This window comes from Stenella coeruleoalba (assembly GCF_951394435.1).
Source record: "Stenella coeruleoalba genome assembly, chromosome: 1".
In the NCBI taxonomy this organism is placed as follows: Eukaryota; Metazoa; Chordata; class Mammalia; order Artiodactyla; family Delphinidae; genus Stenella; species Stenella coeruleoalba.
This window is the reverse complement of record NC_137169.1, coordinates 45210129-45237786: the sequence shown is the minus strand read 5'-3', so window position 1 is coordinate 45237786 and position 27658 is coordinate 45210129. Positions and strand designations below refer to the sequence as shown.

At 52.6% G+C, this 27658-nt stretch overlaps 1 protein-coding gene across 8 annotated transcripts in view; it reads left to right on the top strand.

Moving 5' to 3' along the window:
* Window positions 1–27658, top strand: part of SSBP3 (single stranded DNA binding protein 3) — a 163378-nt gene that overhangs the window by 87711 nt on the left and 48009 nt on the right. For 4 of the 8 annotated variants that reach the window (XM_079921445.1, XM_079921444.1, XM_079921447.1 and 1 more), the window contains one exon: window positions 26671–26760. In XM_079921445.1, coding sequence (XP_079777571.1) covers window positions 26671–26760 — 90 coding nt within the window. Of the gene's footprint in view, window positions 1–3631; window positions 3719–14342; window positions 14449–26670; window positions 26761–27658 lie in introns of those variants that run through there. The other 4 variants (XM_079921451.1, XM_079921449.1, XM_079921450.1 and 1 more) reach the window with 2 other exon arrangements.

Here is a 27658-nt window from a genome sequence, read left to right as displayed (position 1 = left end):
CCCCCTCTGCGATAAATGCCAGGTAGTGACTGAGCCCGCCCCCATCCCCCCACCCCGGGGAGAGAGAAGAAAGCCTGGCTGAGTGTTGAAGAACTGGCGGAGAGAGGGTGCGAGGCTGGCTGGGCCTCCCTGAAGTCCCCGCGGCCTGCTGGCAGCAGCAGGCACGGAGACGGGCATCTCATCAGAGCCGGGCAGATGGCGTTCACCTGCTCGGGATGCGCTCCCTGGTGCTGGGGCCCTTGGAGTTGCCGGGATAATAACAGACAGCTGCCAGCTCTGGGCCGAGGTCTGCGGGCATTCAAAGGCTGGGAAGTGTGCGGGGAGAGGGAGCGGCTCCCTTGCTCGGGGCCTCCCCACCCGCACGGCTCGCCTTTTGTTTTGAGATTTGTACCCCCCTCCCTCCCACGTCAACATCCGAGCAACAAGAGCGTTTTAATAGAGGACAGTTCTGTTTTGGAAACGACAAGAAAGCGCCTTGTCGAGTGTGACCTGGCCTCTCCTTTGTCCGGCCTCCCCCGCTTTGTGTGCGCCTGCATTGGGTTTTGTTCCAAGGGGCAAAGGAGTTGGACATGGATTTGGTGTGTTCCTGGGGTTTTCTTTCTTTTTCCTTTCTTGGCAGCAGCTAAGGCTTTTGGTTATTTCTGAGCATAGGGCATTTGGGGAGTTGGGGATTTTCGGGACCACTCCAGGGTCTTTGAGTTACCGTGTGGCGTCAGGAACAGTGAGCGGCAGAGAAGACAACTTTCTGACCACCTGGCGTTTTCTCAGCCCATTGTGTACGTGTGTAAGGGACAAGTAATTTCTCACAGCGCGGTCGGCCTCAAATCCTAGTAGGAACATTTCCCAAAATGTCAGTGGAACTCAAGGCTGACTGTTTTGAGAACCACCTTCGTTTCCCTTCTCTGTGCAGAGAAAGGATGCTGGTGTTTCCTTGGTTACCTGGTTACGACGTCGTGGTTAAGTCTGCGCAGGCCGGCGTTGACTCCATCTGGCCTGTCCCGGCAGCAGCAACCAGTCTCATTAGGCTGCTTGCAAAAATGTGTATTGTTTGGGGGCCGCTCAGTTTGATGGGGTCGGGTAGAAATTTTATAACCTTCCTCAAGACAGAGCTCACGCCTCACTCCTTCAGGCCGAGAGTGGAAGGCAGGTTTGCCAAGCAAACTAGTGGTGTTGATAAGATGAGGAAATCTGCTTGATGATCTTCCGCTGCTCAAAATCGGTGTGTTCTGTGTGCTTCCATGCACTGTGTGTGCCTCATACAGTCTGTCAAAAGTGCGGTATAACTGTGTTACAGTGGTAATCAGACCAGCCATTCATCTCCTATCTCTCATTATTCCAGATCAGTGGAATTTTTCTTATACAAGCCACTGGCAGAGATTGCCTTTTTCTCAGATATTCTCTTATTATTATTAATTTTTTGGCCGCACTGCGCAGCTTGCGGGATCTTAGTTCCGTGACCAGGGATCGGACCCGGGCCCCTGGCAGTGAGAGTGCAGAGTCCTAACGACTGGACTGCCAGGAAATTCCCTTTCTTATGTATTCTTAATTTTCAGAATGGACCTAGCAGTGAATCCCTGCCCTCCTGATCAGTGGCCTATCCTACTCTTCTGTTAATTGATGAGCAACTCTGGTGAGGGGCTTGGGAGTTGTTTGTTTGGGGAGGGAAGAGATGTGCTTTCAAATATTGCTTAGTTTACTCTTTTTAAAATCAATTAATTAATTAATTTTATTTTTGGCTGCGTTGGGTCTTCGTTGCTGTGCGCGGGCTTTCTCTAGTTGTGGCAAGCAGGGGCTACTCTTCGTTGTGGTGCGCGGGCTTTGCATTGCGGTGGCTTCTCTTGTTGCAGAGCATGGGCTCTAGGCACGCGGGCTTCAGTAGTTGCGGCACGCGGGCTCAGTAGTTGTGGCTCGCGGGCTCTAGAGCGCAGGCTCAGTAGTTGTGGCGCACGGGCTTAGTTGCTCCGCAGCATGTGGGATCTTCCCGGGCCAGGGCTGGAACCCATGTCCCCTGCATTCGTAGGCGGATTCTTAACCACTGCGCCACCAGGGAAGTCCCTGCTTAGTTTATTCTTTAAACTAGGGAGTCAAAGATAAATGAAGACAGGGTCTCTGCCCTCAAGGAGCCCACCATCAAGTAAAGGCAGACAGAGCACTGAACACAGTACAGTGGTGTAGGTTCCATGCAGGGTCCGGGCCAGGCTATGTCGGGCAGGGAGGATGGGGAAGATTGGTTCTGCAGGGTCGGGGGAGAGGTGGGGTGGGTATAAAGATTGGTGGAGAAGGTAATTACTTAAGAGTTGAGAGTGGGTGTTTGCTGAGCAGCCAGGACGGTGGGGAGGCAATGTGCCCTCGATTCTGGAGCTGGAAGAGCAGGAGGAGAATGTGATGGGAGTGTAGGGTACCCTGAGGTAGCAGGGCCCGCGTGGCTTCTTAAAGCCTGGGCTTCGTTCATCCTGGGGGCTGTGGGAACAGGGAACGGCTGGAATCCTGTCTGAGTCTTCATTGTTTCAGCATTAGAGTCCAGAGGTTGAGTGTCAAGGTCAGTAACGGTGGTAGGCCCCAGTGGAAAAGCCTGTGGGTGTCAGGTAGACCCCAGCTCTGCCAGCTACCACCGTGTGATCCTCGGTAAGCTAAGCCTCAGTTTCCTGCTCTGTGAAATGGATCTTCTGAAGTATTTATCAGTATATCTTGAGGTTGGTGGGAAGGTTGATAAAGAGAAGTGATCATAAGTGCTTGGCACCTGGAAGCACCAAATAAACATGTACTGTGATTATCATCTATGTAATGATACTACCAGTAAGAGCTCTTAAGAAATGTCAGGGTGCTGGCCTCACTCTGCCCATCCAGCGTCTTTCCCATTCATCCTAGGGATAGCCCAGGTCAGGGGTGAACATGGTCGGGTGAGGCCTTGCTGTGGCCGTGGCACTCTCCTTCTGTTACACAGCCTGGTTTCGAATAACCTGATGTTTGCCGATAATGAGCCTGGTGTCCTGGCCTGAAACTCTATGCCTGTTTGGGCCTGTAGCTTTCCCCCAGTCCTCCAGTGGATGCGCTCTGTGACACACAGCCGACACCGGGCTGGGGCTTATCGCACCAAGATGTGCATTATCGTCTTCCTCCCATTCTTCCCCTTTGCACTGCCTCCTTGGGAAGGCTCCTTGGGTTCTGTGCAAGCAAGACTTGGTCTTGTCCTGGGAGGGCTTCCCATTCCAGGAGGAGGAATAAGAAAGGAACCCAGGAGCTGCCAGACTGGACAGAAGGGTGCCAGGAGTTGAGGACAGGGTGGGAGCGGGGAATCCATTCAAGTAGGGGGGAGTCTGGGAGAGGCTGCTGAGGAATGTAGCGTTTCTAAGGACCTTGAAGGTTAGGGAGTTTGCACACATGTGGAGGATGGGAGGGTATCTTGGTAGAAGATAAGATAGATGGAAGAGAGGAAACAGCTAGCAGGTAAGGGTGACTGGGCTTGGGACAAAACTGGGAGAGAAAAAAAAAGGTCTGCTAGATGGAGAACCAGACAGTAATGACCCTCTTTGTGCCCTAAGACCAAATGAGAGTTTCCTTCTGCCTATGGTGCATCTTTTATAAAAATATCCAAACTTGAGACCCCTTGCTGCCTCTCTGTGTCTCCCAGTTGCCTGCAAAGGAAGCCAGTGGCCCCCGGCTTGAAGCTTTCTTCCATTTTTAGGAACCTTCCATCGGCCTGTGCTTGCTCACTAAGGTAACTTTCTGCTCTCCTAACCAGATCTAATTTGCTGTTCCTCAGCCGTGACATCTGATAATAGAAATTTGACTCTTTATTGAATGCCTGTTGTGTGCTGCCCACTGTGCTAGGCAGTTGCTGTGACCCCATTGACTAGGGAAGGGAGGCATTTGGGGGACCAGTGACACTGGGAAGGGAAGGTCCTGGCTCTGTGCTGGGTAATTTACATTTACTGAATCTCTTGGTTCCTCATAAGGACCCTGTGGAGTAAGGTAGCAGTTCCCTTCTTACTCGGTAAACAGCCTGAAGTCTCTCAGCTTGCAACCGTAATCAAAGCTGGGATATGTTACCTCTAGCTGTGCTCCCGTTGCCACACCTCCCCCTAGATGCACTCAGCCCTGTTCGCTGCCCTGTCTTTCTCCTGTTGTGTACGTGCTGGCCTAAGAGTCCTCCACTGAGAGCGGCACCAGGTCCCACACATCCTCGCCCCTTCACAGTGGTGGTGGTATGGGTTTTTCTGTGTTGCCTTCTCAGCAGCTGCTGTAGTGGACCAAGGCCCATCTCAGCAGAGGACAGCTCAGGCCCAGGGGTTGTTCCCATGAGTGAGGACCAGCTTGTTCTCTGAGAGCATCCCCAAGTTCAACCTTCAGCCTTGTACCAACAGTATTCCCTATTAGCAGAAGATCCTGGGGTCTGGCTCCAGCGACCCCTCGGGACTCTGCTTTTCCAGCTCTGCCCCGGCTGCCCTCTTGCCGCCTGCCCCCTGTGCATGTGGCCTTTGCACATGCTGGACCTTCTGCCTGGAATGATCTGGTTTTCTGGAGCCCCACCTGCTGTACCGTTTGCCCACCCCTACTTCCCAAACCCTCGTTCAGGGCCCGCTTCCTCTGAAAGGCCTCTTCAGCACCCCTGTGGCCTACACGTCTGGTGCTCAGTTAGAATGTATGTTTCCTGGTCCTCAGGGGAGACCCGCTCTAGAGCTCTTTAGCTCAGGAACTTGAAGCATTGCTGCTGTTTTCTGGAAGGCAGCTAGGTGGGTGACTGGTTCTAGGCCCCTGGAGTTCCATGGAGTCATTGTTCCCAGCTCCCAGTTCCACACGGTAAACAGCTTGGCTGCCTGTTCTTAGTAGAAGGCCCAGGTCAGAGCCCTGCCCACTTCCCATGCCTTCTGTCATTGGGCTCCCACATACCCCAGCATGCCCTCCCCCAGTTATATTCAGATCTCACCCCTGCCCAGGCATCCTGCACAGGCTCAGGGTCCCTCCACCCCAACCCCAAGCTTCCCCCTGCCCTGTCTTCTTCTTTCTCCTTTTCTCTTGTCTACATCGTCATTCATTCAGCAAACATCTTGGAGGCAGTGCTGTCCAATAGAAATAGAATGGGAGCCACAGATGTCGTCTTAAATGTTTTGGTAGACACATAGAAAAAGGTAAAAAGAAACAGGTGAAATTAATTTTAAGAATATATTTAGTCATAAGCAAACATGTCCAAAATATCGTCATTTTAAGAAGTGATCAGTATAAAAATTATTGGACTTATTTTACATACTTTCTTCTCATACCAAGTCTTTGGGATCTGGTCCATATTTTACACATCTCAGTTAGAACTGCCCACGTTTCAAGTACTCAGTAGCCCCTTGGGGCTGGGGCTTCCACGCTAGACCTGTGGGTGTGGGGAGTTAAGAGCACGAGGTTTGTAGAGTGGTGGGCTTGTTTTGTGTTGTCTCTTGACTGTGCCATTTATTGGCATTATGGCCTTGGAGGGTGACGTCCGCTCTCTGAGCTGGTTATCTGCAAAAGCATGCACCCTCACCTCATGGGGTTGTCGGAAGAACTGAATGAGACGGTGCATTCACAGGCTCAGCACAGTGCCCAGCACATAGTATTGATGATTGTTTTTGCTGAAACAATGACCTCCTGAGTGACTACCAGGGGCTGGCTTGGTCCCAGGACTTACCCCCTGGCCCCTGGGCTGACTATCAAGGTGGTCGATACCGAACTGCCTACACAAGGGCCATGAGGGACAGGGAGATGGGCCCGCTCAGGACAGGAGCTAGCAGGAGCATCGAGGAGGGGGTTGGTAATCAGGAGAGGCTTCCTGGTGGAGGCGCCCCCACCCCAAGCTTACCTTCTGTCCCTTGGCCTCCAGAGCCCTCTGTGACGACACCGGCGCCCCTGCAGCTCCTGTTTGCTAACTCTTCGTCCTGTGTAATTAGTGCGGTGTGCCTCCCTCTTGTCTCTAATTCTGTTGTACGGCATGTACTCTATTATATCAGGGTATAACACTGTGAGGCTGGCAGTTATCTTGTTCACTAATTGTTTCACGTGTCGGTCTCGTCTGCCCTGCCAGATTACCTGCTCCTTCTGAGCGGCCTGCGCCGTCTTCGTGGCTTTTGTCTCCGCAGCCAGGGAGGGCTGGGCATCAGGGCCCAGGTTCGAGTCCTGCATCTACCACACTGATTTGGTCTGTGGCTGCAGACAAGTCACTCTCCCTCCTTTTACAAACAAGCAGGGTAACACGGGCATATTTAAGCCCCATTCAGCCCTAACATCCTCTGATTCAGTGGGTATCCCTCCACTGGCTGATCTTGAATGTGCTCAAAATGGTGCACGGTCCTCCTTTGCTTAACAAGTAAATATGGAACATCCACGAAGTGCCAGCTGTTGGGAAGATCATGATGAGCGAGACAGATTTCTACCCTCAGGATGCTTACGGTTTAGAGAAGGGAACAGATTTAAAGGAGTAAAAATGTCCATATTGTATTTAATCAGAGTTTTGATCTGTATTTGTTTAGAAGATCTGCATACATTTTGCAGAGCCTTGCCCCGTACTACGCACTGGAGGTGCCCTCACACGTACCAGCTGGAGGGGAAAACAGACACACGGACACATGCACAGGAAGATGTCGTCACGCACGTGGGAAGGGTCGGGGGCACCAGGCTAGAAGAATGGAGGTGGGGGGCTCCTGGGGGGGGTTTGCGCCTCCTGCCCAGCGTCCTAAGTGTCGCAGAATCCGGAGTGAAAAGCACAAAGTCAGCGCCTCCTTGCTTCCCGTGGAAGCGTCCTAAGGCTGGGGTGTTTTGCTGCTGCCTTGCATGTATGATTTAGGGGAGGCTCGGGAAGGGCTCTAAACCCAAACCAGATGAAGGCGGTGCCTACGGGTGCCTGGGAGCTGGGGACGGCCCCGGGAGCATGTGGCTGGGTCACCCTTTATAATTACAGCACTGCGGTGAAGGCCCCGGAACCCGGGGTGACGGCGGCCGGGGGATGCCAGCTTCCCATCTGCTTGGCCTCCTTTGGCTCTGAATGGATTAGTTCTGTTTGGGTTGGAGCTTACTGTTGTGTGTGTTTTTCATCCCCCTCCCGCTTGTTCTCTCTCCCTGGCCCGAGCGCCCGCTCAGAGCTGTGAGGGTCCTGGCGCGGAAGGGAGAATTGTGAAGTGGCCATTATTCAAACAAGAAAGGGAATAATTGGAGTTTGTGTTCTTCTGGGCTTCTTTGGAAACTGGGATGTGGCTGGGGGCGGGTGGGAGTGAGGCCTCGGGAAAGTGAGAAGGTGGGAGCGGCCGTAGAAACTGGGGTGCGGTATGGTCCGTGTGAATGACCCCACCTGGTACGGGGTGCCCCTCAGGTTAGTTGGTGCTGGGAAAGCAAAGTTGATCTGGTGTTCTTGCAAGTCGGGTGTCTGAGTGGGCTCTGGTTCACACCAGGCGACCCTGGTGAGGCTTTTGTTGCAGGCAGCTGCTCGCAGAGAATGGGTCCTATGGGCTGTGTGATGTGCTAAGAGACTCCGTGTGGGCCTGCCACTGACCTCGTCAAGGGACCTCTGTCTGAGCCTGTCTTCCCAGTCTGTCAAGTGGGAATGGTGATTCCTGTCGTGCAGGCTTGTTCAGGGGGGATGTAGGTAAGTGTGTAAGACCCGGCAGACCAGAGAAGTGTTCGGTAGAGCCTAGGAGTGCCCATGCCTTCATGCCACTCCAGGGACACAGGGCACATGGGGGTGTTGGTAGTGCCCGTGGACGCTGCTGGGTTTCTCGTTGGGCTCAGGGAGCTTTTGCAGGTAAAGCAGGCTTGTGGGGAACCAGTGCTGGTTTTACCTCTTTGAAGTAGAAGGGCCGTCCATCTTGTCGGGGTCCCTCAGTCTCTACTAGGAGCCCTGCTGTGGAATGGGTGTTTTGGAGAGAGGGGTTGGGGAAGACAGGGGAAACAGCCGTAGTCTCGGCCTCTTGGAGTCCATGATTCTAGCTTAGAATCAAAATTTTACACATGTAGAACAATTAGAGAAAAATAACAGATGGTGTCTGATCAGATGTCACCGCCCCAGACTGCCCCACACCCCAGCAGAGATAATCCTCCTTTCTCTGGGATCCCGGAACTGGGTGCAGGCCTGCGCGGTATCCTGCGTTGCGCTGGTGTGTAATTGGTCGTTCGTGCCATTAATAGTGCAGCAGCACATGTTTGTTGAGTGCTCCACGTGCCAGGTCCTGTCCTCAGTCCTTCCTCCTGTTTTGGTTAAGCACCTGCTCAGGACACTTGAGCCAGTGTCTCTGCTTGGGGCCTCCAGGCTGCCCTGTGCGTTCCCTGCTGCTGGGCTCCAGAGCCCCTGAGCCGGCTCTTCCCGTGCTGCCTCTCGACCTGTCTGGTGCCCCTCTTTCTTGGATGTTTCATCCTGGTAGCCATCTCCTGAGTTGGGTCTTGCTGTAGGAGCTTCTGGCCGACCTGGAGGAGTCGATGAAGACCCTGGCCAGCCACCGGTCCAGCGCTGCCAGCCAGTGGTGTGATGTCGACGCTCCCTTATCCTCCTCGGGCCTTTGTTCTCCTGACTTTAAAAAGCTGGAGTTGGAGTAAACCATGTCTCTGGTGTTGGTTCTGAGACTTCAAGTTTCTTTTGGAAGTTGTGTTGGCCTGGATATGCCTTTGGTGTGCCGGACCCTTAGCTGGGTCTGGAGATGCCTAAGAGGCCATCTGCCTCCTGGAATCTGATGGTCTAGTGAGAAAGACGGATGTAAGCAGATGCTGATGTTGCTGTACAGGGTCCCGTCACTGCATGTCCCAAGAGAAGGCTCTCCTGGCTCGACCCAGACGGCTTCCTGGGTGCGGTGGCATTTTGTGTGGGTCCCCAAGAGAAAAAAAGAAGCAGAAGATGATGACTGAAAGGGAAGAGTGTGATGAGAACATTCCAGGGTAAGGGAATAGTCTGTATAAACGCTAGGAAGCTTGAAAAGACTTGCTGCATTCAGGAAGGAAGGCTTGGGGGGGGGGGGGCGGAGCCAGAGCTGTGAAGGGCCCAGCTGGGCCGCGTGAAGCTTGGAGCAGGTTCCTCTGAGGTTGTGAGCCTGCCTGTTAGTGGCCCGGTTAGGTTTGCTTGGAGAAAGGAGGAGGGATAAGGGGACGACTGGGGCAGATCCACCAGCGAGGAGGCTGGTGCACTGATCCGGCCTTGAGGAGCGAGTCCAGTTGAAGGGTGGGGAAGACATGGCCTGGGGTATCGTGTGGAAGCTGGGAGTCAACCTGGCCTATGGAGAATTGGGAGGATTACCCCCCGACTCTCACACATTTTCCTAATAATTTGGTGCCCTTGTACCCAAGATGGTGGGCTTAGGGGTGATTGTAAACAGCCTGGATTTGCTGAGGGCATTGGAAAAAAATTAAAAGCCACCTCTGTCTAGATTATCCAAAGAGCAAAAGCATGGTGGAATAAGGAGCACCCTGGCCTGGTCCTGGGCGTGTCTGTCTCTTACTGTGGGGCTCCATTTCCCCTTTGGTGAAGATGGCAGGGGTGGGGGAGGCGTGGGACCGGTGCCTGCAGTGTGCTAGCCTGCCCCCATGACTGCCACCTTTGTTTCCAGGGGTTGGAGGATCATGCAGGGCAGGGTGGCTCCGTTCTTGGCAAGTGGAGTGGGAAATGCCAGTGTCTTAACGTGAGTTCCAGAGGGGGTAGGGATGGGTGTGTGTGTACTCGGTTAGGTGTGCCCCCAAGCATCTCCCTTGGACAGGGCATCTGTGCTCATCCAGCTTGGAACCTACACGGAGTCCCTTCCCTTCTAAAATCTCGTCTTCCCTGTTAAACATTAATAATAACTGACCACTAAGACTGAGCCCCCAACACAATCTGGGCGGTTATCGCCTGTGTGTGTATGTGTCTCCACGCCTGTCCTTGACCCAGCATGGCATCCAGAACAGAGCAGAGCACGCGTGTGTGTGTGTGTGTGTGTGTGTGTGTGTGTGTGTTTGTTGTTGCTACTTTGGAGCCACTGCAGAATTTCTCATCACTGCCAAGCTACTTCCTCGGGATATATTTAGATAGCGCGAGATGAGCGAGAAGTGGGCGATGTGTATTTGCACAGGGATGTTTGCACACGTTGACCGTGGTGTTTTTGGAGCCGATGTCCAAGAGCTGGCTCCTTGCTCAGCCCTCCTCACATACTTGTCGGGGAAGGGCTGTGCGTACCTCCTTTCAGGGGGACGGGTGGGTGGGGTGTAAGGATGGGGGGCAGCACAAGCCTTCTCTTCCAGAGAAGCCATGTGGACCCCAAACCCCAGGCCTCTGCTCTCTCCCTCCCATTGTGAATGAAGTCGGGGTTGAGAGCTGCAGAACGAATGGGGGATGGCAGCTGTGAGGCCTGCACTCTGCCCAGAAGGGCTGCTGTCTCCTGGTGTGGGGTGGACGCCATTATTGCGCCCTGATAAGATGAAGACAATTACTTGGTGGTTTGTATTTATTGCAAGTCGTGGAGACAGCGCCGGCTCTCCAGGGTGAGGTAGGCAGGTCTGGCCCTGCACCCCTGCTCTAAGCGCTTTCTCCCACTTCCTTCCCTCCTGCCCCCTTTGCAGTGTGCCCTTCTTCTTTCAGTCTGAGTGTGCGCCATCCGCATGGCAGCATGGCATGGTAGGGCCCAGAGGGGTCCGACTGCAGCCGGGGGGCCTTGGGTCCAGAGTGGTCCTCTCGGACCTCCCCAGACCTGATCAGCTTACAGTGGGGCGGGGCAGTGCTCTTCTGTTATTAAATTCAGAGCCATGGTCTGCATGATGGAGGCAGCTTTAATGAGATTAGAAAGCTTAACCAAGAGGCCAATTAAATCTGGGCCCGTACCTGTTTGGGCGGCTGTCTAAGCCCCGACCTGCATCCGGAGGCTTCCTGCAGGCCTCCTGGGAGCCTGGCTGGGGAGGGTGAGGGGCAGAAGAGGCTGCCCATCTGGCTAGCCACCCCCAGACCGGCGGCTGGTCAGGGCGGAGGCCAGACCCAGGAGGGATCTTCTGGGACATCTGATCCAGGAGCTGCCCAAAGCTGGATCCCTACAACCTCAGGAGAGCAGCGGCTGCGTGGTTGAGAGTCCCCAGGTGATTTTTTTTTGGGCTGTGCCGCGTGGCATGTGGGATCTTAGTTCCCTGACCAGGAATCAAACCCGCACCCCTTGCAGTGGAAGCGTGGGGGTCTTAACCACTGGACTGCCAGGGAAGTCCCCCCACAAGGTGATTTTGATATGCAGCCAAGTTTGGGAACCAGGAGTTGAATCCACCCCCGTTGTTTTATAGGTGAGGGGAAGGGACTCATGGGGGCAACCAGCCAGTGACTCCTAGCTACAAACCTTTGTCACTATAGTGTCCTCCTTCCTTTCCAGCCCCTTGGATTGTCTGGGGGCAGGGGATGCAGTTGCCCTTCCATTCACACCCAGTTTCCTGTTTGTTTCTTCACACTCCTGTGTCAGGTAGGCCAGGCGGGGAATGGTGACTTCCCATTTCACAGATGGGCACGTTAAGGTTGAAGAGACCTGCCTCACACTGGTTCCAGCACTGGAGGGCCTGATTGTAGGGTTAAAGTCTTTCCTTTCCATGACTGAAGTCTTCCTTCTGGTTCCCACCTGGTCCCTACAGGGCGTGGGCCTTCCTCGGTGGAGAAATAGTGGAGAGGAGAGTTTAGAAGGAGTGTGCGTTCAACAGAGTAATTATCGAGCACCTGGTGGATGTAGGCCTGGCACTGTCCGGGGGAAGCAGAAACTTTACTTTCACAAGCTCTGTGAAGCAGGGCGTATTATTCCCATTTTCTAGGTAAGACTGCCAAGGCATGACATCTTGGGAGACCCAGGTCTTAGACCTTTCCTGCCCTCCACCCAGGTCCGTGGGCCCGAGGCTGTGTCTATTAGCAGAGGGGCTGGGGGATTCCTTCCTGTTATAAGGTTCTAGATTCAAATTTTCTGGAGGCCTGTGGATTACCCAAATCTGATTGAAAACTCCTGTCTTCAGTGGAGAAGAGCAGACAGAAGAAAACCAGACTCTTTTAGACCAGATTTGCAGCAGAGTGGGAAGCTTGGTCATCATCCTTTAAGGCTGGTCCTGCCATGTCTATGTGACTTGCACCTTTCAAGCTAGGAACAGAACTAAGATTCATATTCAGCCCTTTTCCAAGGTTTCCATGTTTCTCTTCTCCAGTGATTGCTTGAGAAGAGAAACATGGAAACTTTTGGAAGATAAGACCCCTTTGTCCCTTTTGACATTTGGGTTTATAAGAGTATGTTCTGTTCTTCAAAGTTGCATCTTTATAAAGGAAAAAAACAAGAAGAAATTTCCCAGAAGAGCCAGACCTAGCCTTGTCCAGAAACTCTCCCACAGCCCCGAGTCATTCAGCAGTTATTGATTATTAGACATAGTAAATATTTGGATTCTACTTTTTGGAACCAGTAGTCCTGCAGGGAGATAGCCTTTGTCCTTGTAATAAGGCCAAGTAGATAGTGTTGGAGGAGTCACAGAATTTCACGTGGACTTGGAAGAAGAAAAAGTCATCCTGTCCGGTGCCCAGGGCAGCATGAGGGATGGATGGATTTAAATGGCAGACACCAGCAGGGAGGTGGGCATTCTGGTTGAAGGGATGGCATGTGCAAAGGCTGGGGACCAACATGTGCTTCTCATGGTTGAAGCTTGGGGAACGAGAAAAGTGGGAGGTTGGAATGGGAGGAAGAGAGAGGCTGAGATGGGATCATAGCCCTTTCATTATCTCCTTGTTTGCATTAACTCATGCCAACCCCAGTAGAGGTATTGTCTTGTATCGGGGGAGAGTATCTCAAGACAGAAGTGAAGTGTCTGCCTCTGAATTAGCCAGGGAGCTGGGGAGCTGAAGCTCCTCCCCTGGGTCCAGTGCTCTGTTCACTTTACCATGGCAGCCCTTGGTTAGGAGTTCATTGGTATTGAATGTTCCATTGGACGCCTTGTTGAGAGAGTTGCAGGTGGAAGCAGGTATCTTCTAACATTGAGTTCTAGCTCACGAACCTACTCAGGGACTGCCGTGCTTGCTTTGGGCTGGGAAGGAGGGACATTTGAACTGGGCATGGGTAGGTGACTAGGAGTTCTGCAGGCAGATAAAGGCAAGGTGGTGGAGGAGCTTGTTGAGCAGAGAAAGTAAAAGTAGCACATACAGTGCCGCGGGGGGGGTGGTCTTTGCCCACCCTCCGCACCTTCTCTCTGCCTCTTACCCTCCTCTTTTCTCTGCCCTGTCAAGTGAGGGGTTGAATCAGGGAGGAGGAGGAGGAGGAAGACGCATTCCTACTGAGTGAGCTCAGGGCTTGCTCTGTGGCTTGTCTCTGATTCCAAGAACCACGTCTTTTTTAAACCTGTGGCTTGGAGGGTCCAGCTGCGAAGGGCAGTCCTCAGATTGGCAGAGGATTCCTCTGTCTGTGGGGTGCATTTTCTAGGACACAGAGAAAGGCATCTCAGGGTGAGAACTCTGCCTTGATGTCTTCCTCACCTTCCGCCCAGGCGGGACCCCTCCCACCTCCACCTGTCCCCAAGCCCTGAGGTAGTGGGCCAGTTCTCTGGCCCCTCTAAGAAGCCTGTGGAAAAAGTGGCTCTCCCTGGGCCAGCGGAGCAGACATCTGCCTTCAGGGAGGCTGAGAACCGGGGCATCCACCCTGTCTGAGAATAAACAGCAGGCTCTGCTTTGGAGATGGAAAGGAGGCTCGACTCCGAGGGCTGGGAGAGGTGGCTAGGTCTCAGCAGCTCATGAAGACCAACGTGGTACCCTCAACTGCACCCAGCCCACTGGGCCCAGGCTTGGCTTCCTCCCAGAGTGGGAAGGATGGACAATGGCAGTTAGCTCCTAGAGGCCACCCCACTCCCTCACATTGCTTTTGTCCTTCTTGGAACTACAGATGCTTTACCCAGATGTTAACCTAAGCTGTCTCCACAGCTGTCTTGGGAGGGGAGGTATAATGATGATCTCATTTTACTGACCTGACTCTAGGAGAAGTGGCCACCCAAGTCATTTGCCAGAAAGGCCAATGACTTCTGGTTTGCCAGAAAACCTGTGCCCAGGTTTTCTGAACACCCAAAGCTTGGGTTCTGCAGGCAGAGGAAACAGCCTGTTTTAAAATGTGTGTGGGGATGGTGGGGTGCGCGCGCACGTGCACGCGTGTGTGTGTGTGTGTGTGTGTGAGATCATCGTTTGGAGGGGAGAAGGTAATTGTGTGGATGTGGCCAAATGGTAAGTTAGTTGCTGACTGAGTTAGCTAGTCTTGCAGTTTGACCTTGTGGATGTGGCGACTATTCTTGATAAGCAGGATTTCTGCAAGAACTTGATTCATCCAAAAAATATTTACTGAGCCAGCACCTTCTCTATGCTGTGCACACCATTCCGGCCCCCATCCCTGCAAAGACAGTTGGCTAATTTAGTAAGGAATTAACAGTCAGATGTGACAAGTGCAGTGATGAGGAACACATAAAGGAGGAAGAGGAGTCACCTGGGGGGAGAGAGTGGAGGTGAGTGTTCCAGAGAGAGGGGCTGGCCTGTGCGGTGCGGTGGCTGAGCGTATCCATCAAGTGACTTTGGGTGAAAGAAAGGCCTTGTAAGCTAGAGAGTACTAAATATATGTGAGTAGTGATAGGTTATTCTTTTTCCAATGGGACTTAAAGGATCTAATTTGTTGGACCCTGATGAAGGTCTCTCTATATAAAGACCTTCCTTTGTGCTTTCGATACCGTATGGATTGATGGGGGGAGTTGGGGGTGGACCACTGTGGGAAATCTCGTGTATGTTTCAGAAGCCAAGTTTGGGTCAGAAGTCGCAGTAGATAAAGTCCCCTGGCCCCTCTGAAGCCTTTGACTGGTCAGGTCATCTCTGGTCCTTCCAGGCTGGGCTCCTGGCCCTACCCCCTTATCAGTTTTCTCACTAGGATCCAAAAGGCTGAGTGTGCCCTTGCACGCTCTGGCCCCATTTTGCGGGGATGCTAACAAGAAAGCCCTGCCTTGTGTGCCTGGTAGACACTCAACAAATATCTGTGGACCTCTTTGTGACGACCTCCGAAGGGCAGCCCCACCTTGCCCTGCAGCGCTCTGGCCAGGCCTCAACAGGCCGCAAAAACCCGCTCTGCCAGCCGGGCTGTGTCGAGGACTGAAGTAGCGTGCGTCTTAGTTCATGCAGGACCTACCCCTTTAGCCCCTCTGCGTCACTTTTGGAGCAAATTAAACAGTCCACCACCCTTAGAGGGCCTCCTGCAAGCTTGCCAGGGTAGGCTCTGTTCTAGAATGCCACCAGGCAGCGTGGGAGATGAATTGTCTTTGAGGGGCTGATACCTGTAATCACAGAATTTGAGTCAGTCAGACTGGCTGTGTTTGGTTCCTTAGGGACACTGAGTTTCAGAGCTATCACCGTTCCTGCCTCAGAGACAGAGAGAGACGCGTGCACACACAGACGTGTCCAGGATCTGTGACCTCGTGAATCCTCCTGTTGGGGGTGTTAACAGTTCTGTAAATGCCCGTCCTGGCTCCCTCGTCTCAACACCACTCCCTGTGTTTGTTCAGAGCCCCGGGGACTGGGAGCAGGGCAAGACACGGGTACTTTTCTCCAGTCTCATGCAGTGCAGCGAACCTTCATTGTGCACCTGCTGGGTGACTGGCCTCGTCCTGGGAAGGCTTCCTGTACCTGCTGCGTTTAGGTTTGAAGGGCAGGTAGCGCAGCAGGGGAAACCATAGGGAAGGCAGGAGCCTTCGCAGAAGGAAGGGAGCGCTAGGCGTGTGTTGCTGGCACAGCCAACCCGTCAGCATCACAGGGGGCCAGGGCGGCGGGTGGGGAGTGAAGGGGCTGAGTTCTGTGATCTCATTCCTCGTGTAGCCTCAGGGCTCACCCACCTTAACCCTGCACCTGGGGCTCCGAGAAGGGGGCGGGGGTCGCCCTGTTCTCATTCACCTAGCTAGTTTTGGGGGCGTTATCATTGAGGTCAAGCTGTAGTGCTGTTTTGTGTCAGCTAAAGAATTTGACAGAGGGGAAGCAGTGTGGGCTTTGAAGTCAGCGAGACCTGGGTTCAGATCCCAGGACTGCTAACTTCCTGGCCTGCTGTGGAACCATGGGCAGATCAGCTCTCTGAGCTTCAGTTTTCTTTTCTGTAACATAGGGATGATAATGCCACCTGCCCCCCGCCCCCGCCCCCAGGAGTTTGAGGGGATCAGAGATAAGTACAAGAGGGCCAGGCATTAGGAGTTACGTGTTACTGTCAGCTGTTGCTGTCCTGTCACTCCTGTGAGCAGTACAGGGAGAGAGGGAAGGTGTGGCCAGAGCATGCCATCTCCGGAGGAGTAGAGCCCCGGCTGGGGCCCTCTCCCTGGCTTCCCCGTGTCCTGGAGGGCCGAGCCACAGGCCCAGCTGTTGCTACCCAGTTGCTGGTGACCTCGCCTGGCAGATGCCCAGGAGCCCTCCAGATGAGCTTCTCCACCTTCTGCCTCTTGGGCAGTACTGACACCTGAGCTGGAGGCAGGCTGGCACCCGGATTGCAGGCAGGAGAGCCAGCAGCTCTGTCCCCCATGTGACAGTTGGGCATGGAGGGCTGCCCAAGTGGACAGCGGCAGACTCTTAAGCGCCCAGCTTCTCGTGGCCTTGTTCGGTCCAGTTTCCTTTGTGTTGTGACCTACATCATCCTTATTTGCTAAACCCTCTGAGCAGGCAGCAGTAATAAATCAATTAATGACTCCAATGAGTCGTTCAGTGGCTGACAAAATAACAGTAAGGCCAACAGCTTGCATCTCTCCAGCAGTACCAAAGGACCCTGGTTGACTGGCATGGGGGATGAAACAGAGACTGTTAGCTAAATTAGCGCAATTAGTACTTGCTTTAAAGGCTTAGGCGGCATCTGCTCAGCGCTGAGCCCGTGCGCCTGCAGACCTTCCTGGCCCATCAAGAGAGCCCAAGGATTCCCGGCTCCTTCGTTTACACCCCTCCCCAGCCAAGTGTAAACTTCCCCACTTTGAGGTCAGGGGACCCGGGTGAACTTTTCAGACTGTGCACCTTGTCCTGTCACAACAGAGGCTGAGCCGAGGGAAGGTGACTCTGTCCCTACTGAATCTGGCGCCAGCTGAGCAAAGTGTGGGTCCCCATCCTTGAAAGGTGCTCCAGGGGCCACACCTTTAACGATTTCTCTTAAACTTAAAAAGAGAAAGTTTCTAAAGTGGGTGGTTTTTTTGTTCTCTGCACACCTCAGTCCTGGCAGGATTAAGTTGTCGTTGGAACTGAGCATGTGTGCAGGCCCATGCGAGGGAATTTTCCACTTTGCAGAAGCAGCTGCCAGTGTTCTTGTTAAGGAGCTGTCACTGGCCACTATGACATGTTTGCAGTTGTAAGAGGCTCCTTTAAGACTGTGTGTGTGTGTGTGTGTGTGTGTGTGTGTGTGTGTGTGTGTGTGTGTGTGTGTGTGTGTGTGTGTGTGTGTGTGTGTGTGTGTGTGTTTTGCTAATGGTGTAAACCAGGGCCTGAAGCTCATCTCTCTTTAAGAAGAAAATCAGCCTTGTACAAACAGCGTGCTGTTGATCCACTCCTCACTGTTCATTTGCAGGGGGGACCTATAGCCCTTAATCTCCCTTGTCTCACGTGTACATGCCTAGGACCCGCGCCCTCTGCCACGCGGCCCAGCTGGGGAGGTGTTTGCACACGGGGGAGGGCACTCTGGCCGGCATCCACAGCATAACCAGGTATTAATTACACGGGGCTCCACCTCTCACACAAGCGATGCCCTCTGATCCAATTCCAAGAAGAAGCTGAGTGCTTCCTGAGATGGATGGGGAGGGGCCCGGTGGGCTCATGGCCGTGATCTTCTCAGCACAGAGAAGCCAGCTCCTCTTCCTCTTGGAAATGTTCCCACTGGGGTGCCTTTGTTTCATTTTTTTAAAAAGTAGAGGTTGCTTCTCAGAAGACCGGGTTCTGTCGAGCCGAGGACGTTGTCCTCTGATGGCCCTGACCCTTTCTGTGCCCTGGCCTGCCCCACGTTCATGGAATCATAAAAAACAAGTGTGCCTGTCTTCCATCTGGTGCTGTGTCGCTGGCTCAGGAGTTTGAGCCCCTTATCTGAAGAGTCATATTTAGGTTCCCCACACCCCTGCCCAGGGTAGAGACCCCCCCCTTAATAGACGATGATGAAGGGCTCAGAAAGGTAAAGTGAGGTGCCTGTGTACCCCGGCTGCTGGAGAATGGAGGGGCTGGGCGTAGAGCCTGGACCTCTCCCCCCACCCCTTTGGGCAGCATCTTTAAGCGTCAGTTTCAAAACAGACCAGAGAAGCTGGAACATGGCTAAAAGGTCTGGGCTTGACTTCCAGTTCTGCCTGTTCCGAGCTGAGTGACCTTGGACAAGTCCCTGAGCCTCTGTTTTCTCATCTGTAGTCCCTGCCCGGTTGTTGAGAGAATGGGGATGAGCTGCACCAAGGTTAGCTGGCGAGCTGGGTGGGCAGCCGGCCCCCCTTCCTTGGAAGAGCCTCTCTCTGGGGTGGGGGGGAGTGGGTAAGCCCCACGCCCACCCCGTCAACGAGATGGAGTGGAGCTCTGGGAGGGCGGAGTCCTGGCGGGATTTATGCTCTGAAGGAGAAGCTGTCAGAAGGCCTGGTTCCAGGGGAGGGCTAAGATGACAGCAGTAATCTCTCACCTCCCTATCACCTCCTGCATCTCCGAGGCTTGCCGTCCTTTAAGGCCCTGGCTTGAGTGCCACCTCTTCCGTAAAGCCTCCCTGATCCCCCTAATCCCCGCCTCGCGGCATCTGCCCCTGGAGCACCTTCTCACGTCCCTCAGTTCTCTCCGGAGACTCATTTCATCCCTTAGACCTTAAGGGCAGAGCTGAGCCTCTGTCATCTCCCACCGCGGCAGGCACAGTGCATCCCTGGCGGCCCAGGAGCCAGTGTCTGCTGAACGCATGGACATGTATAAAGCACTCGTAACCTTTTTAAACTCCCCACCTCCCTTGTTTCTCCTTCTCTTCCCAGGGTAATTTGCCTATTAGATCCAACAGACTCTTCACCGAGATCTTGCATTCCTACACACACGCGTGCACACACACACACACACACACACACACCCTTAGTGGAGGCCAGCTCAGTGGAATATTTGCCAGAAGGAGCAGAGTTAGAAGGCCAGTCTGCTTTGGGAAGAGAAAAACATGTGGATGATCTCAGATGTAGAGAATGCCTTGTGCTTACCTTATGTTTGTAATGATGCCTGTCGTTTCTTTTCATAAGCATCAAAAAGCACACAGAACTCTCCTTGAGAACTGCAGGGGTTGGTGGTAGAGTGAGAGGGGTGCATTATTTGGGTTTCTCAGGCCGAAATTGGAGGTGGAGGGACAGAGAGACTCAAGTTAGAACACTTAGGATAATGCACTTCTCTGGGCCTGTTTTCTTACCGGTAAACAGCAGTGACACCTTCCCAGGGGTGTTGAGGAGTAAATCGTACCCCCCTCCCTCTCCCCTGGTCTCTGGGATCAGGATAAAAAGGCGTTTGCTTCTCTCTGCCCTCTCTGCGTTCCTGCATCCATCCTCTCTGCTCAGGGGAGGCAGAAGTGAGATGGGGACTTAGGGGAAGAAGCTCTGGTGTCAGGACAGCCCTCACTTGGGCCTGATGGCCTGGCTGTGGGGCTTTTGTCACCCTTTCTCGGGTTGCTTGGCTGAGAGCTCAATGTGATGCCCACTTGGTTCGCTGTAGCAGCAGGACCTCAGCCGCCTCGCTTGGAGCTGAGCAGAGGCCCGGGGGCAGGAAGGCTAGCCCTAGTCACACAGCAGGTGGTTTGCAGCCTGAGCTGGAACCCTGATCCCAGGACCCTCTGTCCAGGGCTCTTTCCTCTCCTAACAATCCCCAGAAAACACCAGGCAGTGCTGGGTAACTTGGCTCTCCCCTTTTCAGAGGGGAGGCTGAGGCAGTCCCCGTGGCTCTGTTGTGGCCGAGTAGAGATGGAACCCAGGTACTCTGGCCTGGAGTGCGCTTGTGCCCTGTCCCCGCTGAGCCACCCCGAGGTGGCGTGGCCCACTGCTTCCTGTGCTTTCTGTGGCTCAGAGCATCTACCTCTGGACCCAGGTCCATCCCTCGGCGACGGGAGAGACGCCCATTCCTTCATGCACGTGACGACCCCCTGGCTATTTGGAGGCAGGGACCCTGTCTCCCTCACTCCCGTGTGTCATCCGAACCTATTTTTAATGCCAGCTGGTTCTGTCTCTTCACGTAGCAACAGCTCTGTGTTTTCTCCAAGCTGCAGAATTAGAGCCTCTGTTCTCCAAACACATTCCCTTCTGTGGTCTGCACACAAAAGCAAGAGGCCTCTTCCTTACCTTCCCCTTTTGACCTTGCTTCTGTCCGTCTTGGCCTTTCCGTCTGGGTGATGAGATTCACTCCATTCCCTCAGCTACATCTTCAGTCGGTTGATACTGCTAAAATTCCCTCTAGGAAACTTGGCCCAGAGGGCCCCAGGTCACTCCAATATTTTGCACAGAATGCTGAAGCCTCTGTCTTGATGACACCTGTGTAAGCATCCCTCCTTCCCCAGGACACAAGCATCCCTCAAAGGGCCTCATTTCTCAGTGCAGGAGTGCCCCCGCCCCCGTGAGAGTCCTCCACTGCCCAGCTGCGAGCACACAGCCACACACCACACACCACGTGCCTCTGGTGTCCTGAGTGCTGGCCACGTGGCCTGTGTTGAGTTTCAGTCAAGGAAGCCTACACTTGGTGGTTTCACATGTGGGCCCCGTGCTGCTACATGCCTGAGTATTGGGGTGGGGCGAGGAGGGAGGGGATTTGCGGAACAAAGTTCCATTTTGCAGCCTTGTAAACCAGTCAGGAGGGGTTGGCCAACCTGGCAGGAGTCCCGCCGTTCACTCTGAGCATGTTTTTATTCAGTTTTCCAGGAGTTTCGTGTGCATAGAACTACTTTAAAAAGAGAATAAGAATGGGTGGGGGGATTCCCATGCTAGTTTGTGAGTGGGGCTAACTGGGGGTCTCGGGGTAAGGCTGGAAGGTAATATCTTGTAGGGAACATCCCCCAGGTCTCCCCTTCTTGAAGGAAGCATGAATGTTGGTCGCCTACCACAAGATACTACAAGATCTGAGGTGGGAGGCTCCTGGGAGCTTGTCACTTGGTCCCTCTGGACTGACCCTGTTGTTCCTTGAGCCGCAGGGGACTCCTTGCTACGGAGTGAGGAAAAGGCCCAGCACCACATCCAGGACTTGCCAACTCCATTCCTTTGTGGAGCCTTGGGTGCTCTGGTGGTGGTGGGTGGGTTGTCAGTGGTACATTGGGATGCCTGGCACAGGGTAAGATGGGGTCAGGTGGGATTCTCAGAAGTCCTGGGCCTCTTCTGCTGGGAACTCTAACCCGTTGCCTAGAGCAGCAAGTCCAGATTCCCTAGCACAGCTTTCAAGCCTCCTCCCAGTAGGTCAGATCCTGAGGCCCCAGGTTTGAGCCCTGCATCTCTACGGGGGGGAAGGGTGGGTGGGGGGAGAACGTGCTTATTCTGGGGCGCACCTCCAGGGGAGGTGTCTGGATCTCCCCTCACTATTGACAACCATATTTGGATGGCAGGGGAGGCCTATAGGTGGAGTGGCATGTGTGAAACCAGCTGATGTGTGTCTGGAGCACACAAACAGAGCTGAGGGGCTGCAGAGAACCCCTAAGCCCCGGTGGCTGTGTAACCGCCCTGGGATCATAAAGAAACGCTACTCTTCAGGGAGAAAGTTGTAGGATGAGCCCTCCTTGGAAGTCTCCCTGGCTGTGAACAAAAATAAAATACTTTACAGGGAGGGGAATTTTCACAGCTTCAGGCAGATGTCTGAAGGCACCTCGGGCTTTCCAAGTGGACAGTATCCTGGAGGCTTGGAGGAGGCAGCTGGCTGGAGTGGTCCACACCGCTCGGTGCAAGGCCTGTTTTCTATTTAGAAAAGAATTTTAGTTAGTTTTTAAAAAATGCCTGAGTTACCAAACTGTGTGCCCTATTTGATTCTGCTTTTTTTATTTTAGTCCATGTATGCACGTATGCATATACGGGTAAAGATTGGTGAGGGGGCTCCTAGGGGGTGCGGTTGGTGCAGGGGAGAGCCCAAGTGTCATCAGCTGTTATCTGCAAACTTCGATAACAATAGGTTTCTAGGCAGTTTTTAAATTTTGACCTCTAAGTGTTCTATAACGAATGGAGAAGAGTTAAAATTCAGGGTCTTCCTGTTCATGCAGGAACTGCTGTTTCGAGTCCCTGCCCCGCCCTGGGTGTATGGACTGGGCTGGGGAGAGCACCTTGGAAGAAGAGCCCTAGAGGTCACCTTCTCCAATTCCACCATTCGACACGGTGGAAAGACTGAGGACCAGAGAGAGAAGGGACTTGCCCACGGGCTCCCAGCCAGGACCCGAGCCCACGCAGGTGGTCTCTGGCTTCTGACTCCTTCCTCCCCTGCTCCAGCTGGGGAGTTCCATCCTGGGCACCTACCGCAGCCCCGATGTGTAGGCCTCAGTGAGTGTCATGGGGTTTCGGTTTGGGTTTTGTGTTTTTAGAGAAAACTCACATGAGACGCTTTGCTGAGTGCTTTAATGGAGTTCTAACTCCAAGTTGGAAACCACAGGGAGAGGCCAATTCCTAGCAATCCGGAAAGACCTCGGCTTCAGATGGCCAGGTTTGAGCCGGTCTTTGACTAATAAAAAGTTGTAATCATTTATTGAACACCTGCTGTATGCCTCACATTGTGCTGGGTCTTAGAGATGGGTAAAACAGCCCCTGCTCTTGAGGAGTGGGGTGAGGGCAGTGTCATGTTGATGGATGTGTGTGTGTGGGGGGGTCCCTTGGATTGGGTTTTATGTGCAAGAATTATTTCTTAACCCTTTTGTCACCCTATAACACTGGTTGCTGCTTTCATTCTGTTCTTTGTCCTTTTCTGCTCCTTTGAAAGTTTTCCATTAGGAGCACATGTTCACTTCAAAATCAAAGAATAGCAGTGACTGTCATACTTCAGGACACAGAGTTAAGCATGGCAGAGCTACTTAATTCTGCAGCTGGAAGAGCCTTTAAAGGATATGGATAAGTTATCTCCTCAGCTTCCTGACGTTTGAGTCACCATTAACATGAGCTTCCTTTCATTGGAGGATAGCAAAAGTCCATCCTCCACCCAGATGTCAATGAATTATACTATCCATTTACTAGAACCATGGTTATTCCAGCCCTGATATTCAAAGGACCATGGGCTCACTCCTGATTTCGTAGGAAAATGAGATCTTGGCGTGAGGGAGCCTAGTAAGTCATGAGCCCAGGTTCAGGTTTTCATTTAAGAGGTTTTTAAAAAATTGGTAAGATATCTATATGTCATACCCTTAACATATAAAGAGCTCTTATATATCACTAAGGAAAAAAGTCAAATAACTAAATAGCAAAGGACATGAATGATTTGCCATTTGTTTTACTAAATGGCCAGTGTAAACCGTTTCAAAAGGTTAGTGATCCAAAAGATAAGTCAAAAATACCAGAGATCAAAGAGATATGACTTTGTATCTACTAAGTTAGCAAACACGGATGCAATGCCCTGTTAATTAAATTGGTTGAATAATGATATTAGGCTCATTGAAAAATCATGTTTTCTTTGGCCATTTAATGAGAGGGGGACAAATGCTTATGACATTATTTAACAAAATACAGTGACTAATTTTCTTTTTACTTTGCTATGTTTTATAATAGGCAAATGTTTTATATTAAACGTTAAATGCTAATTTAAAGAACTGAGTTGCTGAAGCTTTTCAGATCTTTCTTTAAAAACAAAGCATAGTTTCTGAGCTGAAGGCTGAGGAAGAGTAGATGTGGACTCTAAGGAGGACAGATAGAAAAAGGCCACCTTCAGCCTGCTCTCCATGTAGATATTTGTTTTCTTGTCTGTAAATTAGGGGTTCTTGTGTCTGCCTCAGAAGGCCGCCTGGGGGTTCAGGGAGAGATGGTGTGAAAATACCCTGCTCGTTTCTGAGCATCAGGCCAGATGGCCCCCGCCATCCACCCCACCCAGGGTTGGGCCATCCACTCCATCCTTCTCACACTGTTGTCAGGAGCTCCATCTTCTTCATCCTCACCCTGAGAACAAGTCAGTGCCACATTTGCCGAATAAAACGTTTAGTCAGTGCAACAGAAGGTTTTGGTTTTCCCAGACGTATCGCCTACACTCACCCGCCTTTCTGATCATTGTCGTTGGTCCAGTCACCATGCTTGACTGGTGACTTCAACAAAGATGTGAATAACTGGAGAAAGATCACATCCTGGGAGGGTGCCTCTGTTTGGGAAAGGTGTCAGTTCTCCTCCAAATTTTTATATATATAAGAACTCTTTTGGTAGGAAGATGACTTTTATAAACAATAGGAAGTTTGGGGGGGTGTAAGTAAAAATAAACAAGAAAACTTCCACTAAAGAATTGAAGGAGATGATAAAATACATTGTAAAACTCTGATCATTAGAATAGACAGAATTATGACAGAATTTTAAATATTATATATTTTTTATTTTTGGCTGCATTGGGTCTTCGTTGCTGCACACGGGCTTTCTCTAGTTGCGGCAAGTGGGGGCCACTCTTCATTGCGGTGCACGGGCTACTCATTGCAGTGGCTTCTCTTATTGCTGAGCACAGGCTCTAGGCAACGCGGGCTTCAGTATCTGTGGCACGTGGGCTTCAGTAGTTGTGGCACGCGGGCTCAGTAGTTGTGGCGCATGGGCTTAGTTGCTCCGCGGCATGTGGGATCTTCCCGGACCAGGACTCGAACTCGTGTCCCCTGCATTGGCAGGCGGATTCTTAACCACTGCGCCACCAGGGAAGTCCAGGACAGAATTTTTAAAGCTCAGAAACAGACCCATGCCTGTGTAAGAATTTTTGTCTCTGATTTCAAATGAGTGGGAAAAATTGTACTGAGCCAACTGACTGAGGAGTAAAATCCATATTCTTTACCAAAATAAGTTCCTGAAGGATTAGAGTTAAACGTAAAACCGATCTCTGAAAGAACTTGAAGAAAATATAAGAGGATGTTTACCTCACCCTATTTAAAAAAAAAAAAACTTTTCTGCCTGTGCTGCTGGGGAGTAATCGTTGGCTGTAAATCATAAAAAGTTGCATTTTCACAGAACCACCAGCCACAAACAAACAATGCAGCTAATGGATAACCTGGCATATTCCCCCAGGCGACCCTCATACTGGATAGTCCTGGGGCAGGGGCTCGGCCTGGCTACGTGTGGCTTCTCCTCCAAGCTGAGGAGGTGGGAACGGGAAGACCTGATCCTGGTGTTTTGGGGTGTTCGTAACACATTACAGGATAGTTGGCAGAATCTCTTTACAGGGAGTGTTGCTTTTCTGTACGCCGAATCATTTTGAAAGGTTGGGCCGGAGTAGCCAGCCCCATCCCACCCTGTTTTTTACCTGGGGTCTGTTAAAACAGCCACTGTGGGCCTGCTGAATCCTCTTTGCTTCCACATTACCAGCTTTCCTGGCTTACAAAACACAGCCCATCCCGTTGCTTAATCCTCCCCAACCCTTATGAGCAGGCAGGACCACAGTGACACGAAACGAGTGCAGAAGGGCAGAGTGGCTTGCCATCGTCGTCCCTTGCTAGTACAGGCAACAGTGCTTGAACCCCAATGTATTGATTCCCAGGGCTGTCCGTTTTCTTGCTGCATGCAGTGTGTTTGGGAGATTCACATATTCCCTTATTCCCTTCCACCCAAGTTGAAAGTTAGGAGTTCTGGGTCCTGTTTTCTGGCTGAGGAGGGGACAAGAGAAGTGATTCCTTCAAGGTGTTGATGGCAGGCTGCATTCGTTTCGTTTCCTGACCCCGAGGGGCTCGCTCTCATCCCAGAGAACCAGTCAGACCCCTGGGAGATGCTTGGTGATGCAGCTTCAGAGGCTCAGTCCTGGTGGGGTGTGGGAACCTTCAAGGCTGGAGGCGGGCTTCCTGCAGGAGGAGCCCCTGGGAGGTGTAGAGTCAGTGGGGAGGAGCAGGGCCCAGGTGGGCCAGTCAGGCCTGGGGCTTCCTGATCAGCCTCACCCTCCCATGTGAGCACAGGGCCAGGCACAGACATGCCGGCCACGTGAACAGGTGGGACACAGATTGTCTGGAAGGAGGCCAGGCTGGGAAGAGCAACGTCTGTTCACCCCGGGAGGCATTTGTTGAGGCAGATGTACCAGGTAAATGCCAGAATAGCAGCATTTAAAAGGAAAAGTAACGACAGTCTCCCCATCGTGTGGCCTACCTCATCTACAGCACCCAGGACCCAGACGGTGCCAAAAACGTGCCTGTCTGCCCCCACCCTCTCTGGGGACGTTTCCCAGCTGGGCTGTCTGTTTATTCATTACGTCGTGGGTTTTTATTGATCTTCTCCTCTGTACGACATGCCAGCCTCTTGGAGAGGGCACAGGCATTTAGGAAGCACCTCGCCTGCCCTGAAGGAGCTTCACAAAGCAGCCAAGGGGGAAGCCAGGGCATCCTTGGTTAATAACAGCTACTGTTGCTTGGCTGGCAGGGTGTGTGCACGTGGTGGGCATCGTCCTTCCATTTTAGAGATGAGGAAATGGAGGCTCAGAGAGTTCATCCCTCGCCCACTGAGTGACACACCTGGGAAGGTGGTGTTTGCGGGGGGGGAGTCTGTGGAGGACGTGGGTAGATGGCAGTGGGGTGGGGGTGGGAACTCCCCGTCTCTCGATGTGGGTGCAGCCTCTCACTTTCCACCTTCTCTTCCCCACAGAGCGCAGCCGCTGCCCCGAGCCCGGTGCTTGGCAACATTCCCCCCAACGATGGGATGCCGGGAGGCCCCATCCCGCCAGGTTTCTTTCAGGTACGTGCTGGGCCTCCGTCCTTTGCTCCTTTCACTCCAGGCCAGGCCCCGGGCAGGCGGGAGGGAGGGAGAGAGAGAGAAGTAAGTGGTAGCTCAGTTTGCCATGGTCTAAATACAGTTGCTTTATGCTGGTTCAGACCCTTCCCATCCTGTCCCTCTCTCCACCCCTTCCAAAAACTGAGGAGGGGAGAAAAGAAAGATGGAGAGCAGACACCCTCCTGCATGTGCTCTGTCACTTCTGCCGGAGTTTGTTTTCTTCACACCAGCTTCGCACTCACGACACAGCCCGCCCCTGGTCAGGGCGGCGGCGGGCTGCTTCCAAGTCCGTGTAGAGCTGTCTTTTAACAAAAGGCTTTTTTTTCCTTTTTTAAACAAGTAAACTGTTCTTTGTTTCTGTTTTGTTGCTGCTGTTGTTGTCATCGTTTACTTTGCCTGTCCAAACTACAAACCTTAGGCGTAATCTAAAAAAAACCAAAAAACCCACCATCCTGGCAGGTCTGGGAATCCTTTCCCTCTGGTTAACCACTTGATTTTTTCCAAGTGTGATCACAGACGGCGTCCCACAAGCATCTGTGCCCGTGCTCTGCCCGCCAAGGCAGGAGCAGCTCTCATGTGGGTTGAGAGCCTGGTCTTCTCTGAAAGACACCTTGTTGGACTGTCTGGGTGCGGGGTGTGGGGAGGTGGCTTTCTGATTTGCTGGGGTGGGTGCACCTGCCTCACCCTCACCCTGCCTCCTCCTACATCTCCGCTGTCCCCTCCGGGAACTCCTTGGATTTAAACCAGACTGAGACTGGGAAAGGCTGTCAGAGGGAGATCGGTGTCTGGGGCTGGAAGGAACTTTTATGATGAAGCTCTTGAGTGTGACATTCTTTCCAACCTGTCTCAGGCTGGGTTTGAG